Genomic DNA, 18,792 nt, shown 5'->3' with positions numbered 1-18,792 from the left:
TGTCCATGAGATCTGAGGATTATACAATCTATTCACCTCCAATGTATTTGGGGAAACATTTTTTTAAAACTGGGAAAATCAAACCAAAACGGTTGGCATTACTGGATACATCTAGGAGGAAACATTAGGTCTCTATGAGTCAACCAACCTTTTGTACTGGCCTTGAAGCTTTTTGACTCCAAATATCTCTGGACCAATCACCATCTGGTTGTGAATACAGAGAGTCTTTATTGTAAAAGAGGTAGAGAGAATACAGGTGTTTCACTGTACAGAAAAAAGACAGCACTGCTGATATACCCATTCAAACAATTGATATGGAGTCACACACGCCTCACTCATTTTACAGGGACACATAAGCCCGGTAGAAAACAAACAAACAAAACAGAGAAACAAACACACTAAATCTTTGGATTTTTCTCTATTGTCCTCTCATTCACTAAATGCATTCTCTCTTTTTCTGAGCGGTTAAAATGATAATAGTTGTAGCATTAATAATAAAACGGCAATAATATTAATAATAACGATATAGTGTGATAAAAACGATGATAATGCTGTCCCCACCCCCCGATCCTTCCCAACCTCTAACACACACCTCAGTAACATTTACCAAGAGGTGGAGAACAAACCCTTCACCCTGATAATAAAACCACACCTGCATGCACACAGCACACACACATTTGTCACTCTACCATCCGTGCGCTCAGCTAATCATACAAACATAATAATGACCCACACTGAGCGGTAAGAAAAGAATAAAATACAACGTACATTTAAAATAATCAAACCAAACAAACAATGTACAAAAACTACTGCAGCCAAGTGGGAAGTGTACGATCATTCTATCTGTCTTTTCTGCCGTCAATCTTCCGTCGCTGTCATTCTGTGCCAGTGGGCCGGGTCCTCAGTCGGAGTTGTCTGAGTGGTCGCTGTGGGGCGAGGCGCCAGGCGGGGGCGAATTTCGACCGTTCCAGTTCCCGTTAGCCTGGGAAATAGAGAGAAAAACAAAGAGGCAAACAAAGTGTCAGCGGACAACATGGACCTTATGTCTGCTTTGCACTTTTGCCATTGTGTCATCTTTCAGCACGTCACTTGGTTATTTCTGGCATCTGAACCAACAAGGGTGCATAATTAGTGCATCTATTCGACATAATCTCCAGATGTCTTTTTTTCTGGCTAGCTTCTGTCACAGTTTATGTGGGGGAATGAAATAAATGTAGGATAGAATCAAATGTGTTTGATGTGCATTTTGTGGGAACTGTCTGAAACCATAAGTGCAAAAGAGGGTACAAAGAAACACAAAAAGCTAAATTGGACTAATGGATATTGAAATTCCAAACCTATATTATCAACACAATATATGTGTGTTATTAACTTGATTTGAATGTTTATTTATCATGGTTATCCATAAAAGTATATTGCTAGATCTATTATTGGACAAATTACAATAAAAGACCAAAACCAACATTGGTTTCTTCCCTCTCGTGTGTGTGTGTGTGTGTGTGTGTATGTCTTTATGAAGAAACACGCAGTGCAACAGTGGCGGTCATTGATGCGTCTTTGATATCTTTTCAGCAAATGAAGCTCTTTGAAATAGAGGAATATTTTTTATGTTTCATTTGATTTATTGACGGAAATCAAATATCCCCAGCCTCATCATTTAAATCTTTTTTTGAAACTACTGCTAGAGGTATAAAGTACCTGCACTCCCATTTGGTAACCGGCCTGATCGCCATTCACAGGGGGAACTCCCAAAAATAAGTCAGCTGACCCGGACAGAGAGAAGGATCCAGATCCTAAAGGTAGACAACAGGACCTTAGAAACAGTTGCTGTGTAGAGGTAGCAGTTTAGGGTGGAACACTATGACTATGTGGTTATGGGTATAATGGTTTTCTATATTGTGGGTTTAAATACTGCCTTTAAATGTGAAGTCTCAGGATGTCTTATAAAACAGAACACAGACCTAAAACATAAAGAAATGTAAGATGAGCTCTTTATAAAGCCACAGTTTGCAGCCTGTACAGCTTAAGAAGAAAGAGGCTGTATCTTACTGCTTAAGTTGTCACATTATGATTCATACAAGTCGGTAGCCAACAAAACTGTGGCAGGGAAAGTGAGTCTAGCAGTCACAGAGCAGGTAAATTACTGGAAAAAAACATAAATTCACTGTGTGCTTGCTCAATGTCTGACAACAAGAAACGTTTTCGATTTCCTGAGCCTCAGGTTATACATTGTGTTAAGGTTAGCCATATGATTGACACGTTCTGGTACAGGGACAAAGGGAGGCAGAGAGGAAAAATGTGGATATGCTTTAAAGCGCAGCAGCTGCATACTGTAGCTCTGGTTGATTTTAGTACCTGTGGAGTTAGGAGTGTGCGGGGAATCGTTGCCCTGCCTGCCCACCAAGGCTGTTTTCATGGCATAAAGGTTTGCCTCTTCTTGGAACTTGCCAATGTTTTTCTTGTAGCGGATTCTTTTGTTGCCAAACCAGTTGGACACCTGGCAGTAGATATAAACAAATCAAAGGTCAGTGTTCTCTTTAAATGAAAATGATCAATCCTGAGCAGTAGCATTTTAACACATACATGCTAATGCAAGTTGTAATTGACGAATCACAAACAAGGTGTCTTTAAGCTTGAGAATAGAAAACCTGAAACTTGTTTTTCACCAACACTGAAACTCCATTACAGACCGCTTTAACACTAAACATTAAATGTCATCCCTAGATGGATTCAAAAAAACACACACCCTCAACCTTTCTAAACATGATCCTCAACGTCATGTTTACCTGAGAGACGGTGATTCCACATGATTTGGCAAGTTCCTCTTTGGCTTCTTCACTGGGGTAGGGGTTGGACAGGTGGGAGTAGAAATACTCGTTCAGGCCCTCTGTGGCCTGTTTGCTGAAGTTGCGCCTCTTGCGCCTGATGAGACAAAAAACAGGCATATTATTTAATCGTTCAACTGTTATTTATACTCGAGAGAACTTTGAGGGCTACCCTCATTTACGGTGACAGTAAGTCAATTACAAAAATAAAGAAAAAAGTTAAACAAGAATGAGAGAAGAGGTCACACATTTATGATAACCCTAAATAACTATTCAAATGTATTCGATTACGTTAGTCGAAACATTTCTTATATAAATATTTGTTTGAAACAAAAACATTTCTCAAGTTAGGACATGCTATGTTGTGTTATGAAAAAATACTCTGTACTATTTACATGTTTTCTGCACAGATACTCATTTGCCATTTGAGACCATAATAACTGTTGAGTATTGAAGCTGCCTACAGTTACTGTTTTTCAAAAATGTAAACGTGCAACCTTTTCAGATCCATAGTGCAAGCCTTCAGGGTTGAGTACATGAAGCTCAAAAGATTTCATTGCAGTATTCCTTTAAAAAAGACAGGAACCATATACGCCTACCTGGCATCAAGAAAGCGGGACCTCAGGATCATGACTGCCTCACAAGTGCTCTGCTTCAGCTGGGTCTGGATGGTGCTAAACTTGCGGTGGATGATGCCCACCATGCGCTCAATCTCTCGCGGAGTCACGGGCCGCGTACGGGACTGCTCTCTCAGCAGATTCATCACATGGGTGGTGAACTCCGTGCATGCCTACATTGGGGGTGCATTAGACAAACTCATGATTTCATATGAGCAATCAAATGTGCCTTGCTTGTAGGTAAGCATGTATAAGCATGTAATGGCATAATTACTAAAGATCATAGCTTAACTGTTCCCCTGGTAAATTGAATGACTCATAAGGCATCTCTTTACAACCTTACTGTAGAAGGGTTGTTATTCGTCTCACACTCACAACAGGACATTTAAACAATTTATAGAAGGTTTTTATTTGTGGCGTAAGAGTAATGTACTGTATGTTGCTGATGAGTATCATTACAATAGTGGATTTAACAACACATCTAAACAATGTTTAGGCTTTGGTCTAGGTTGGAATGTGTATTACTCTAATAAAATAAATGCCTCCTTTCATACAGTAATATGTCAATTATAGCTGGTGTGTTTTGATCTGCAACATAAGGAGATAAGTGTTTTCCCCAGGAAATAAAATGTCTCTGACTGAACTCTAGACCTAACATGCCAATGAATTACGCTTCTGACGAGCAGCTTTAGTGCTGGTATGCGTGTACGGGCAGTGTGAGGGATGGTCTCCTGTTGTTACACGGTACCTGCTCATACTTCTCCAACTCGGTGTGGTAGATACCGCGAATCTGGCTCAACTTGGTTTTGTAGTCAGAGTGCTCGAGCGAGCTGTCAGGTGACATCCCTCCTGAGCTTGTGGCCGCAGACACAGCAGCAGCAGCTCCTCCTCCCTTTTCCGGCCCCGCCACACCTTCTGCCAACAGCATGTTGTCCAATCGCACCAGCTGAGGATCCTGAGGCTCGTCCTCCTGGGCATTCCTCATTGAGAGGCCTGCCAATAAGACAAATGTCAATTGGCTTTGTAAGATGAAATACCAACAGAAGACTGTATCAACTTGTGGTTAAGTTTTGCACAGTCTAGCCTGTGCAACTCATGCATTTCATATTTGGAACTTGTAGGTCAGAGTTGTTTTTTTCCATTTTTTTCTAGCAATTGAACTAGGTCAACCAATAGAAGCACTGACGCGCTTTGTTTGGAAGTGCAAAAGCCATTTCTAAATCATGATGTGCCATCACCTTAATTTGTTCAGAGTATACTTATGTCTTGTTTACAATTATCCCTTTACTCAATATCCACTTATTAGCCACATTAAATCATGTTTTGGGGGGCTGAATGCAGGACCATGATGCCCAGGTCAAATCAAATATCACTGCAACTTGAAAGTGTCAATGAAAGTTTTTTTAAATGTTTTATGTTAGATTGAAAAACAAAAGATAAGTAAGAAGGAACTTTATTTATCACTGTGGGGAAATTCAGGAATTTAAAGTAGCAACAAGTTCAGAGTGATAAACAGCACAGCACAGTACACATTCACGCAAGGTAAAAAATAAAAATACAAAAATTAATAGTAACTGTTGAAACAAAATATCACGGTAAAACTTTGATCATTTGAATGAAAATAGAGCTCCCGAAAAAAAAAATGATTTGGATTGTTGGATATATTTACATAAGTGTCCGGATGTGAGTGCAGGTTAAAGTATTAAGTGCAGGTGTTATGTATGTACAGTACTGGTTACTTTTACGGGTTAAAAAATATATATAATGAAATAAGCTTTTGTAGCATGCATAATAATATCTACCAGCACTTCTACCCCACTTATTGCAATGTAAAATTCACTTTCGCAAGTACTGTACAGTTAGAAAAACGAACCAGCAACATAATAGTATAGCCTTGTAGGTATCGTGTGTTTCTATTTCCAACTGCTTTACATTGTCTCTGTTTTAACACCATATTGTATTTTAGCTAATAGCTGCCTTATTACATGTATCATGCTCTAGGTTTTTTTGCTCTAGAGTTACAACCTGCATGAAATCCATTGTGTGTTATTATGTGGTTTTCTATGATTGTATTGGCTTCCGATGACACACTGTCAACACAGTCTAATAACGCTGCAACGAACCATAATCCCTGTATAGCAAAACTCAGCACGGCGGGTTTGTAATTAAATGCATTATGAGCGCAACTGACAACATCAAAACTCTTTTTTAGGAAATAACGTTACCTGTTTTTTCCTTGATCTCGCAAAGGACGCTGAATAAAGCAGGTTTCATTCTGTGACAATTAAGTGCATGTTTCCTGTGCAGAAAGAAAAGAGCGTCACTTATTGCTAACGTTAGCATAATAAACTAAATGCAAACAGAAGTATAGTGACGATATGCAAATTGACCAAAACAAAAACACAACATATCACCAACTACGTTAGCCTTACCTTGGCTAATTTAGCAAACGTTAGCTTCTGTCAAGCTAAGAGCTATGGAGGCAAATGTTCACCGGCAATGTCTGTATGCGAAAACCAGTAATTTAGGTAATATTATAATTTTTGTTTCACACAAGTGGGTCTTAACAACGACATAGTTGACAGTTTGAACATTTGCATCAGCGCTTACCTGTGAGCTACCTAATGTAGCTTCAGCTAGTTAGCATAGCAAGCTAACAAAAGCTAACCGAACGCTTGAGACCATCCCTGCTAAATATAGCTTTTGTTAGTGACAGTAACGAAACTATTAACATTTCTGTTTAAAATAATAATATATCCAAACACGTTTTAACAAAATAAACTTTCTTTTCGTAAGCTACCGTTTGCTTCTTAGTTAGCTCCTGGCTAAATTATCTAAACAATGCATTGAAGTTCAGGAAACTTTGTCACTGCTAGTCGGCAAAACAAAAACAAAAAGACGGCTGCAGTATCGACACACTTTAACATGAATAAAATAAACAAGCGTTCACTAACTTTGCTTGGGCTTCGTCCAAACTTTGGTCGGTAATGGTCATTATTTGTTGCAGTATGTCACCAATATCTCTGCGGTTTTCATGTCCATTTTCTGTACCCTCGAGGGCCGGGTCATCGGACCGGTGCTGCGAAGGTTGGTGAACCGAATTGAGTGCATGCATCCCGGGGTGGCCACTCATGCCGAGTCCCCGGCCGCTTGAGGGCCCGTTGCCAGTCAGAGGCTGCTGCTGTAACATCTTCAGCGACGCACAGTGGCGACGACTGCTGCCCGACTGTGCTCACAGACACACAACACTGCTTGATCCGAGGCATCAGACAAAGCAGGGTCCCCTAGCGAGAGACAGGAAAAGGTACAAGCCATGTCTACACAGTGCACTGCATGTGGTAGGCAGTGCGTTTCTGAGGCAGTAACGCTGCTGAGTTTTCACAACAAAACTTATGCACTCACTGCTTTTTCAGGAAAAAAATAAGTATGCGTGTCAGGGAATTACATGAGTTTTAAAATGCAGATAAAGTGCACCAGTGTCATCCTATGCACGTATCAACAGAGACATTCAACTATTTTTTATTTGTCTGGCATGACTTGATCACTCAGAGAAGCTTCTCTCACTTGCTGGAGTCTACTTCTCGTTTTAGTTGCACGTCAACAGGATATGAGCCAAAACCACATCAGTGTCAGAAGAGCTGCGCGCCTGTCTCAACAAGTTGCAGTTGGGTCTGTCATAATCAAATGAGCTGCACTTAAAGCGGCAGCTTCTGACAGCTTAAAGTTTCTCTCAAATGTGGATAATAACATTTGCTCGGACCATACCTAGCCTCATCAAATGCATGACCTGGGTTCCTCCTGTGTTTGACACCTATTTTTACAATAGCATGGCGTGTCAGATAGGCTACGGGCCAAATAAATAAGGGTGGGCTGTGGTAAGAGGAACAGGAAGAGAGGAGTCGAGAAAGAGAAGGTAGCACGGCAGGCAGAAAGGGTGAGAGCTTGTCACTTCGACATGCGAAACTCTTCTTAGCAAGTTTTTTTTTTCTTTTAAAAATATATTGATAAGACAAGCCAAACATGCGTTGGTCCGCCCTATGGGGATATCAGGAGATGATGCTTTGAAAAGACAAGTTTAAATCAAAGGTAAGAATGAATTTACTGAATTGATTTCCTACTGAATTTTTCAGACAGAACAACAAGAATTACTTTTGGCAAAATTTCAGACATTAATCGACAACAAGAAGTTGTGATTTCATGTAATCATGTTGTCACACTAAGTCACAAAGGAATATATGTCTTGCTGTTGGATTTTCGGCTTAAACATCTGTAGTCAACATGCTACAACTTGCCAAACTGGTTCCTCATACATTTCTTAGCAAGGAAAAGACACAGCTTCAGTTTTCCTTTCTCCATTCTAAGTTACTCTGTATTTGATATGTTTCATTTGCAGTAATAACAATGGGGTCATCAAAGTCTTCGACCTAACCATTGTTTTGTGTATCTTCTTGTCAAGGGGTTGACATTGAGATTATTGGACTGCACAAACATCAAAGTTGAAATGGCTGAAGAAGGGTTGTTGGAACGTCTTGTCATCACTGAAGAGGAAGATATGGCTGAAAGTGTTGTTGACAAAGAAGCAGCGACTAGTTCTGCTGTCATCCTTCAGAGCTGCAGTGGCGAGTCGATTCTGAAAGAGGAAGAGGAACACAGCAAAGCGGGCAAGAACGAAGAAAATATAACAAGTAAAATGTGTTTAGAAGAGAAGACTGTTTTTGTAACTAAAGAAGAAAAACCAAAGAACCTGAATGATGGACAAAACACGGGTGACATTGAGAGTGAAGGTCAGACACATGTGGTGATGAGGAATAATAAAATACCGGGTAAACCAAGTGACACAGAGGATGAAAATGTCACTCAGAATGACTCAGTGGACGTAAACAGGTTAAATGTCTCGGAAAAACAACGCTTAGGTATACCAAACCAAGAGGAGGATCCAACAAAGGTTTTTATGCTTTTATTATTTTACTTTGACTTCATTATATGCCATGAGATTACTTTCATTTTCAGCAAGTCTTTGTTTGTTCATGTTCTTGACAACTAGGCTCCATGTAGAGAAAAACTCATGGTGGAAACAGCATCGTTTTTTAACATAGCATGTGGGAGTACGTAGGAGTTGAGGGATTTAGTTTGCTGTGCCAACAAACAGTCTGATGCTTTCTCCCTCCTTCTTGCTTTCTATTCTACCTACCTGTGTTTTCTCAGGCTCATAGGTTAACCCCCGACTTCCCAGAGGCACTGTACGAGCTGCTCTTTACCCTTCAGGAGGGGAGACGTCTCAATGACCAGCGCTGCTCCTTCAGGCTGGAGGGTGGGATGAGAAGGAGGAGATGCCACTCTGAGCCCAGCACCAACAGGCCAGCCAACCGAGGTGGGAGTGTGCTTTAAAAACCCCTACTCTGCTTTACAGTGTTACAGTGACAAAACTGGTGCAGCCAATAAATTTGTTTCTATGTCATAATGCTGACTCATGTTGTCTGAGATGAAACAACATGAAACAACTTTTGGAACCTATGCAAATACCATGTTTCTTGACTGCTTCTCACTTTTATCCACAGTGGTTTTTTCCTCCATGACTTCATTGCAGAAAGAAGAGTTTTTTGATCTGTTGGCCACCGCTCAAGCTCGCCGGCTCGATGACCAGAGGGCACAGCTTGAAAAGTCTCAACCACCAAAATCAAAAGCCAGAGGTTTCCGGGGCAGCATAAGGCAACTCTCTTTTGCAAGAAGGCCAGCCCCTGCGCCAGCGCCCGTACCCGTGCCCAAAGAGGATCTCTATAATATGATTCTCACGACACAAGTGAGTCATTTGTAACTTATTTGATACAATGCTTTTATAATGATTTGAAGAATTGTGAGCTTTGTTTCATGGAAAAACCTGTCATGCCAACTTCAGGGGGAAATATTTCAACATTATTTCAGGCATTTACTTTCCTTCTTATTTTCCAACCTTAGGCCCAGGGCAGGCTGGAGGATCAGCGCAGCAGGGCTCCTGGTCCAATGGACGATGATGATTTTTTCTCCCTGCTGCTGAGGGTCCAGGGGGGACGCATGGACGAGCAGAGGACTGAACTACCGGGCCTACTACAAGCCTAAGATGGAAAACAAAAAACTGTAGGGCTGCAGTAGAAGCCACACAGTGTTGTAGCTTTGTTTGTTGAATTTCTGTTAAAACAAGTATTTTTTCAACCCCAATGATGCTTTTTGATAGTGTTGGTCAGAGTTAAAGCTGTTGAGATAGTAGCAAGGAACGCTAATGTTTGAGCAACAGAGCTTTTAACATTACTTGATGGATGTTATTGAAAAGATTGTTATGTTTACTGCTAGTTAGCTATTGCTTTCTTTTCTGGTAAAAAGGACCAGAAGAGATTCCCTCTTATCTTGCTAACAGTTTTATTTTATTGAGTGTCTGAGAAGGGTGGTTGGATGATTATGTGTGTGTTGCTGTTCCTTTTGTGGAGGAGGCAGTCAACTGATATCTATTGTTTTTCCTTATTTGTACAGTAGGCATTAAACACACCATGGAGGGTGTTGAGGACATAGCTCCAAGGCCAAACTGTGCTTGACTGTATATGGATGATTGTGCTCGAGAAAATAAAGACAATTTCTAGCAGAGTCATTTGGATTTATCCATTTATTCAATATGTCTAAAATGTTGTCAGGAGAAAAGGAGATGTAACACGCTCTAATGATATCCCCTTATCATTATTTTAACATTTGAGCACACGGTAATTCCCTGTAAGCCTATATTTGCAGGCATTTTAGCACGAACAAGGGTGTGTAAAAACATGTTGAACAATTGTCCTCATTATTCATTCCCTTGCTAGGTCACATTCCCACAAACTTGTGATATGGTCTAATCTTTTTCAAACATCCTGTAGGGTGTAAATCAAACTTCTCATAGAAAAATACCTGGTAGTGATTATAGAACAATCGAGGAAGAGATAAAGGTGTTAATGTCTCACAGAATGGATTAACTGAATGCAGGTGTTATCTCAAAGTTCCTTAATGTTGTCATTTTTATTGACGATCTGAATATTAACTTATAAAACTTGTCTGATATGATTTCAATACTACCCGTAATAATCCAAGGCCACACTTTGTCAGCAGCAAGAAGTAGCCTCTTGAAAACCTGTGACCTTCCCTAATGCAAGTTTAGTCCACTCCACTCAGAGCGAAAGGTTTCTGAGGAAGTCCTGACTGTTCTGCACCAGTGAGGGAAGCGGAGACAGCAGAATGCTCTGTCACTTCCTCAAACAGAACACAAATATAGATACGTTATAGCAACACTCTAATCAACACTGATACTTGAAATACAATTAACAGGTGAAAACATATTCAAGTTAATTAGCGGAACAAAAACACTGTTATGTTTTCTTGTTGAATCTTGAAATATATATAGAGATGCTCTTGTCATTAATTGATCCACACACATTTCCTATGTAAGGTCAGAAGTCAGAATATATAATCTTAATACAATTGTAATGTTCCTATCAGGCAACCTGCTTTTCTGAACATCTGCTCCAAATGATCAAGTCAAATAAAGAGAGAGAAACATTTCAAACAAAGAAGAGGAACAAGAGTGGAGAATTATAAGAATGCCATGTAACAAAAAAATAGCCACACAAAATTGTGAAAGAGTCAAACAGGAACAACCAACAACCAATTATATTAAAGGTTAACTTTTAATATAGAGTAGGCAAAATAGGGTTGGTCAATACATTGTTTGATTTGTCCAACTTTACCGTGGAGTTTTACTGTCACTTGCATACAGAGTTTCCTAGGCTTATCCACAATGCAGAGACCAAAGGGAAAGGGAGAAAACAGTAAATGTCTCATTGACTGTGAATAACAATGTTTACATTTATCAAGTATTCTTAAGTGCCATCCTTTTTAAAATCAAATCATATCAAATACATAGAAAATCAACTTTAGAATTCAGCTGGTTAAATATCTTGCTTAGAGCTGTTGTTTTATGAGAAAGTAAATTATGTTTTTTTTATGGTGTTAGTAAAAAACATGATGTCTATGTTGAATCTATGCATATCACTCCCCTTTCGAGGGTTGTAGTTCACTTTTATTTTTGTATTTATTTGCTAAATAACTTTGTTCTCGCCACATTGTCTTCTCAGCCCCGCCCATTTAGTGACGTCACAGAGCACTTGACTGAAACCAAGGACGTTTATAGAAGATTTAAAGACTTTAACAAATAAGTTAACAGCATTTAAAACTGTGTTTGTTTTGTTGTCAGTGGTAATTTCTTACACTTTATTCTCTTACATGTAAAACGTCCTAGTTGTTGTGTCTTTCTGTTGTAGTTCAAGAAGCCTGTCGCTTTAATGACGTCACTGTCTCATCCCATCTTTTGTTGTTCCCTAGATGTGGGCGAAAATGAAACTTGCTCAGAAATGTGGAACTACAGTAGCTACAAGTTTGTGCAGAAAACACGAAAGTAACACATTGAGGACATGATTGAGGACATACACGCTGAGCCAAAGGTGGGTAAAAGTGTTTAAATTAATCTTTACCTTCCTTCCGTGTTTACTACCAAGCTCAACGATTCTAACTTGCTGTGATTTACTTTATACTCTCCCTTCAGTTTTCCGGCTCAGTTTTAGCGTCTGTTAATAAAGTGTTTATTCTCTTCCAAATGTGTTTGCTAATGATATTGCTGACAAGCAGTTACTACATTAAATCAAGTAGGCTACTAGCATGCCACTTTCTACTCGGAGAGAAGTCATGTACTTTTCACTCCACTACATGTATATCTTTATTTACTTTGATGCTTCACGTTATTGATACTAAATGCAGTCCAACAAATACACGCAGTATTATTCGAAAATATGCTTTTAAGTAGTATTTAAAAGTACAGATACTTCACCAGCTGCAACATTTAAGTTAATAAGTATTTATACATATTGTATAGTAGGCTATAGCTATAATATGCAGAAATGGTTCATTCCTTAAGTATCTACCTGGTGAGTATGACTCCAAATAACAATGTTTTTTGTAATATCTTCACTGTTGTATTGGTACCTTTTATTAAGTTGTATACCTGAGTAGTTCCTCGTTTTTGGAATGAGGCACAAAGTCTAACGCCATAGTTCCTAGAAACTCCTTTAGCCAAAGTACTGCAGCAATATAAAACCCAGTTACAGGGGTTCTGACAATATTTTAGAAACAGTAAAACACATTTTCTGTATATACAGTATGTAATTGTAAAGTCTATTTTCTTCTCAGATGCTTCTGTTCCTATCCCTGCTGATCTTCTGTGTGCCTTCAGGGGGCGACACCTCACCAATCACCTGCTACAATGACAAAGGAGATGCTGTTGATTGGTAAATCACTGACAACAGTGCTGCACAAGACAAGCTTCTACAAATACACTATGATGTTTTTTCATAATAAAGCTTTCATATCAGTTTAATGTCGAATTGCTTCATCTATATCATTTATTATGTCTTGTTCTCTGTGCTAGGTTCTATTTGTACAAGCTGCCTAAAGAACATGGCAAGAAATCTCCCCAGAAGGGTGATCTGTATATACTGCTAGACAAAGGGAGTGAAGGCTGGACTAACGGGAAGGGGACAGTGAACGATACCACGGGCGCTTTGGGCAGGACTGTTGGACAACTGTACTCAAAAGGGGAGGTCTGTTTCCATCAGGCTCTTTTTATCTGTAACAAAACTGGAACAAATACTTAATCCAACAATAGTAGACTTACTGAGAGCTGGGGTATGTTTTTTGGGAAGTCAGTATCATTCTACATGTCAGGCAGAGTTATTATACAGTTTTCACTTCCTTATAATTCATGATTTTAATATATGTATGATTATTATAAAATTGAAATTCCAAAGTCACATTTTTGTAATGACAGATAGGACTTCACATGTTATCTAAAAGCTGTCTAAAATGCAAAATATATCCTGTTAATAGTACAAATTCATCCTAGTATTTGTTAGATAGATTGTATTAATTCTATAAATGACAGTTACTGACAAGTAAATGAGTTTTGGTATTACAGTCATATTAAATATAGCATAGTGGTTTTATACCTTACTATCAATATAAGATTTCTTTACATATACCTTTCTTAAATGTCCACAATATAACTAAATTCAGCTCAAGCTATATCAGTAGTAAACACTTATTGTTTAACATTTATTTTTTTGCTGCTTCTAATGTTTAAATGCAGACCTAAGAATTCGTAGTTTGATAGACAACTTTTAAAATGCTTTGAGTCTTCAATAACCACTTGACATAGTTAGATCAAACCTGGAAACCCTAGAAAGAGAACTGAGAGTTCTTCATTTATATACACTCTGTTAACAGGTGTGAAAAGATAAAATAATAGTTTTGCATTATCGTACAAAACATATGATTGTATACCTTACTTATCTCAACATTGTTATGTTATTTATCTAGTTTTGTAGATGTGTTTGTGTTTCTTGTGTTTGGTGTGTGTTCAAGATAACAAGAAAACTCTCTCTCCACAGAACACAGAGGTAGCATACATCCTTTACAATGACCAGAAGCCATCTGAGGACCTTGGTGACGGATGGGTTGACAACAGTGGGAGTGGAGGGGGGCACACAAAAGGTGAACACCAGAGCGGTCCAGCTCCAGGACTTCATATAATCTGCAAGAGATTTGAATTGATACTCAAAATCATTCATAATTCTGTCAAAGAAAAATATCAGCCTATCGCAACACTGTATATAAGATGTATACATTTGAAGCTTCACATATATTCATATTATACACCATATTATAGTCCATATGTCAATACAGTACATTACTTCTTGTATAACAGAATGGGGAAAACATCTTCTATGTGGGAGAATGCAATGAAATAATGACAAAGTGAAAGGTTTCACTGCTAGTGATGAAGCCACAGATAATTCTGATCTGAAACTGAAACTTTTTTCCGTTAATATGTAGAGTTATAAGATAAATGAGCTTAGTTCAGATTCGCTTGTTTTGATTTGTGTATCAACTATAACCACATGGATCATTTGCTGCTGATCATTTTAATATCTTTTCTCCTCAGGTGTTGTCCTGATGGATAAAAATCAGGGCTTCTGGTTGGTCCACAGCACCCCTCACTTCCCCCCTGTTCGGCAGGAGGGACAGTTTTATTACCCCAGCAGCGGTGTGAACAACGGGCAAAACTTCCTCTGCGTTACGTACCCTCTCAAGCACTTCCAGACCATTGGTAAGACTGGAGGTCTGCCATGAGGCTGTATGGCTAAGGCAGAAGTAGTATAAAAAGCACTTAACTCTAGTGATGATAGTACTAAATCACAATAACAGTATGAGAGCTGGGAGCTAATATAGATTAATTCTCCATCTTCTACTTTTGCTAGCTACTGCTATTATATATTAATGAACAATTTTAAATTAAGAATGAATTCCTTTTAAAAACTCATATCTGTCAATCCATTACATCTACATTGGTGAGAATGATCCTTTTCTCTGCAAAATAGATCACAGATTCCCAATGTTGCAGCTTCTAGAATGATAATATTTTGTAGCAAAGTCTGCACGACAACAAATAAGATTATGCTGATATGTTCTGAGTTATTATTTAAGTTACATTCAAGTTATCATTTCAGCCAATCATGTAATCCCCTGCCAATATAGCAGCAGTTCTTCCATAAAGACAAAGTCTACTAAACCTATAATGATGTATAATGCGTCTGGGAGTTTCTCTATATGTTGATAAGTGCATTACTCGGCCTTCAAGAGCAGGTTGCTGAATATAAGTTTCCTTTAAGGGTCTAAATGTGGTTTATAAGTCTTTAACAAGAATGTTCTTCCTTAATTATTTCATAGCGATTTCATTTAATTCTCTCTCATTTCAAAAGGGATTTCTTAAGTCATTATTCTGCTCACCCCGGTGCTTTATAATCCAGTCAGGTATTGACACAACCACAACAAGATAATGCAGATCTAGGATAATCAGCGTAAACAGGTGTCATCACCGCGCTGCCTGTGCAGCTCCCTGTCAGACTCAGAAGTTGGCAGCGTTGCTATGGCAGTACCCTGGGGTAATTTAATTAGATTGAAGTATGTTACCATAGAGATACCGGCCCTCACACTGCGGCATATATTTGCTCTATCACATTTTCTGCCTCTCCAGCTGAGAAGCCGAGTGACCGTGTCCGGGGTGATGTGCATACAGGTGTTGCGTTTCATTTTAAAGCACCTTGAAGCAGGAATCTGCACATTAATGAGCTGGAATTGAATTCAGATTATAACTAAACTACTGTTCACCAAGTTCATAAATAAAAGCTCTCCAATGTGTTAGACCAGTATGTGGTCAGAAAAATTAGCTTGATAATTATTTAATTAGCCTAATTACTGATTTGATTTGTACAACTACTTATGTTTACCACATACAGTTAGTGCTGAATCAAAGAGCGTATCAGCCAGTTGATGTAATCTGCACTAACAACGATTTTAAGGCAGCATGATTAATTATTTCAAGGCAGCATAACAACAATGTCAGTGTGAGGACGTACTTTGGCTCAGCCTCAACAAGCTAACATGCTAATGTTTAGCATTTATTACCATGTTAATCTTCATAGTCCAGCATTGTTAGCATTACAACTTTTAACAAAAAGCAGCTGAGGATGAAAGAAATGTAAGCAGTTTAGAGAATATTTGGGCAAACATCAAAGTATTGGATTAATTGAAAATGTAAATTAAACAAAATGTTATTATGATCTTCCTAAGGGGTCACAATCAGAGATCCATTGTTAGTCCCACAGCCGGGAAATTTACATTTGTAACAGCAAAAGTGGCATAGAAAGTAAAAAAAAAAGGCATGCAAATAACACAGAATAAGCGAACAACCGTCAATCTCAGGGTGACCCTAGATGAGAAATCAGTGTATAACTGAAGACATTAAGATTTGTGTTGTGGGCACCATGAATATTTCTGCAGAACTTTAAAATGAATACAAATAATCCCTCTAAGGAGTCACCTTGGACTCTGAGAAGTTTGACGATCATTTAAAAAAAATATTAACTGACTATTTAATTATAGAATGAACAATGAGTCTATGCCTCTGATGATAAGGCAGTCTATATATGTAATGGATTAGTTGATCAATAATAAAGATTAGAGGGAAAATGTGTATTGTTTAAGTGGAACAATGTGCTTATTTTAATACACCTTTGTTTTAAAAAGTAGATTTAGATCAAGGATGGTTGAAAGAAGGACAAGGAAACATCCAAATTACTAACATTTTAAAAACACGTTTTTTTTTGGTGGTGCAAAGAGTGAGGTCCTGATTCAGTATCTATAATTGGATTATATGTGTCTGTGCACAGTGTAGTAGGGAAAATAATTGATCCCCCTCTGCACCAACATCACCAGGATAGTGCTGTTCATTTACTGGACCTAACAAATAAAGTGCCTACAGTGCCATTAGCAACGTTTGCCTCAAATCTAATTTGTTTTGCACCACAGGAGAGCAGCTTCAGATCAATCAGCCTAATGTGTACGACTGCGACGTCCCCCAGTCCCTGGCGTCCCTGGTGCCTGCTCTGGCTGCTCTCTGTGAGAAGAAGCATCCGTCTGTTCACATCTTTCCACACATCAAACCTGTATCCAATCGCAGCGTGACTCTGACCTCAAAGGATGGCACCAACTTCATCAGCTTTGCCAAAGGAGCTTCTTTTGACAACGGTACGACTTTGGAGAGCTAAATAAGTTCTAAAGTTTGTGTCAGCTTTAACTTTTGAGTTTTTTCACAGGAACAAATTGGCCAATATGAGCATGTTACATTGTAATTTATGATAAAAGTTCTTCCTTTACTTTATTAACACCATTTTATGTCACAAAATGACTGTTTAAAGATAAAAATCATGTTAAAATCGATCCTCCCTCTCTGCAGACCTGTACCACTCCTGGGTGGCCCCCAGCCTCCAGTCAGATCTCCTGGTCCAGTTCTGGATTCGCTCCAGAGGCATCCTCCCCTCCAACTGCTCATTAGGCTGGAAGGTCTTGGACATCACGCTCATCAACCCAGGCCAGACATTCACCTTCAAGAACAGCCAGGACCACTCTAAGTGGGCTGTCAGCACCAAGGCGGCCGGGTCAGGGTCCGGAGGAGGCTGGGTGTGTGTGGGAGACATAAACCGGAACAAGGCGGAGGAGAAGCGAGGCGGCGGCACGGTGTGTCTGCAGGACCCGGTGGTGTGGAAGGCTTACAGGACGGCGGCGCTGAAGTGTCAGGGTTGTGGAGGGGGAACGGGCCAGTGTTGACAGGCTGCTAGAGCATGATGGGATACCTGGGCCTGAGGAGAGGGTCAACACGCATAATATGATACCCGGTATGTGGGGTTTTCATGTGGGTTTGTTTGCACATATTTCTTTAATATTTGATGAAATTTGAATTGTTGATCTTTTCTACAATCATACACGCTTTTTTTTACGGTAAGCTGTGTATTTTTTGGAGCTTGTACCACCAAAATTAGAGGGCCCAAAACTGATCCACATTTGGCAGGAAATGGTGTGTTCATGTGGGACTGCATCACTCAAAGTAAGAGGCTGATTAAAGTTTTTGGTACCTTTTTTTTTTAACGGCACATAAAGCATTTTACTTCCAAATGATCAATGGATGTTATTAAGGGCTGTTACATCCTCCTCTTCAAACTAAAAGCATTCAGAACAATGCTGGAGGAGGACAAATAGTTAAATCCGACTGGAAGCGGAGGGCTTCATGGGAAATGTGGTGTTAATTTACATAAAAACCTCAAAGTGCTACTTCAAATGAATGCATCTTGATCAAAGATCTTAAACACTGCCATGTGTTCTTTAAATTAAACTGAAGTGACATTACTGAGCTGTTACACTGCAGATAGGGGCGACCTCTTTTTTCTTTCAAACAGTGTAGTTGATTTGTGGGAATGTTCTCAGGGATTGTCAAGCTTTGCAGGTTGAAAATGCATTTTATAGAATTTTACATTTTACAACAATTTCGTCTTATTATTTTCACATTCAGCATTAATTGATATTTTCCAAAATAATTAAACTACTGACACTGACAACATTCAGGTATAAGGAATGCTTTAATACTTTTTCTTTCATGAATGCTCGTCTTATTAGCTAGGTTGGTATGAGTGTTTATGAATGAAGTGCTTATCTGACATATCCAGAACTCTGTTTCTACATACATTCCTTGTTTATGCTTGAAGGTGAAGTTGCTGGCTTGAATCTGAATAAAACAACTAAAACAGAGTTCTATTTGTGGCAAATGTACATTATTTTGCTTGTTTCCCTTTATACCCCATTATATACAAATAAAGTGTCTATTTCACAGGCAGCTATTCTTATATGCA

The 18,792-nt window shown here is 38.9% G+C and overlaps 3 protein-coding genes across 5 annotated transcripts; 2 read left to right on the top strand and 1 right to left on the bottom strand.

Annotated features, from left to right (window-relative positions):
* Positions 1 to 208: 208 nt before the first annotated feature.
* pbx2 (pre-B-cell leukemia homeobox 2) lies at positions 209 to 6,903 on the bottom strand. 2 transcript variants are annotated; one of them, XM_063878945.1, is made up of 8 exons: positions 6,397 to 6,899; positions 5,668 to 5,741; positions 4,191 to 4,435; positions 3,425 to 3,615; positions 2,787 to 2,922; positions 2,356 to 2,497; positions 1,699 to 1,793; positions 209 to 982 (listed from the first exon to the last, which is right to left on the bottom strand). In XM_063878945.1, the coding sequence occupies exons 1-8, from the start codon at positions 6,630 to 6,632 to the stop codon at positions 902 to 904; spliced, it is 1,200 nt and encodes a 399-aa protein (XP_063735015.1). In that variant the 5' UTR covers positions 6,633 to 6,899; the 3' UTR covers positions 209 to 901. The 2 variants fall into 2 exon arrangements, with proteins under 2 accessions (XP_063735015.1, XP_063735016.1); XM_063878946.1 differs by lacking the exon at positions 1,699 to 1,793 and having other exon boundaries at positions 6,397 to 6,903.
* Positions 6,904 to 7,116: 213 nt separating this feature from the next.
* Positions 7,117 to 10,057, top strand: LOC134861618 (G-protein-signaling modulator 1). Of its 2 annotated transcripts, none has more exons than XM_063878949.1 (5): positions 7,117 to 7,528; positions 7,836 to 8,387; positions 8,648 to 8,813; positions 9,001 to 9,242; positions 9,398 to 10,057. In XM_063878949.1, exons 2-5 carry the CDS (start codon positions 7,944 to 7,946, stop codon positions 9,536 to 9,538), a joined length of 993 nt encoding a protein of 330 aa, XP_063735019.1. In that variant the 5' UTR covers positions 7,117 to 7,528; positions 7,836 to 7,943; the 3' UTR covers positions 9,539 to 10,057. The 2 variants fall into 2 exon arrangements, with proteins under 2 accessions (XP_063735019.1, XP_063735018.1); XM_063878948.1 differs by having other exon boundaries at positions 7,118 to 7,528; positions 7,899 to 8,387.
* A 1,742-nt stretch (positions 10,058 to 11,799) lies between these two features.
* Positions 11,800 to 18,691, top strand: dnase2 (deoxyribonuclease II, lysosomal). Its single transcript, XM_063878645.1, has 7 exons — positions 11,800 to 11,940; positions 12,683 to 12,780; positions 12,921 to 13,092; positions 13,939 to 14,041; positions 14,493 to 14,657; positions 16,919 to 17,137; positions 17,346 to 18,691. Exons 1-7 carry the CDS (start codon positions 11,911 to 11,913, stop codon positions 17,714 to 17,716), a joined length of 1,158 nt encoding a protein of 385 aa, XP_063734715.1. The 5' UTR covers positions 11,800 to 11,910; the 3' UTR covers positions 17,717 to 18,691.
* Positions 18,692 to 18,792: the final 101 nt, after the last annotated feature.

The sequence above is a fragment of the Eleginops maclovinus genome, chromosome 3 (assembly GCF_036324505.1).
Source record: "Eleginops maclovinus isolate JMC-PN-2008 ecotype Puerto Natales chromosome 3, JC_Emac_rtc_rv5, whole genome shotgun sequence".
In the NCBI taxonomy this organism is placed as follows: Eukaryota; Metazoa; Chordata; class Actinopteri; order Perciformes; family Eleginopidae; genus Eleginops; species Eleginops maclovinus.
Note: the sequence above shows the minus strand (reverse complement) of the source record. Positions and strands in the feature narration are given on the sequence as shown.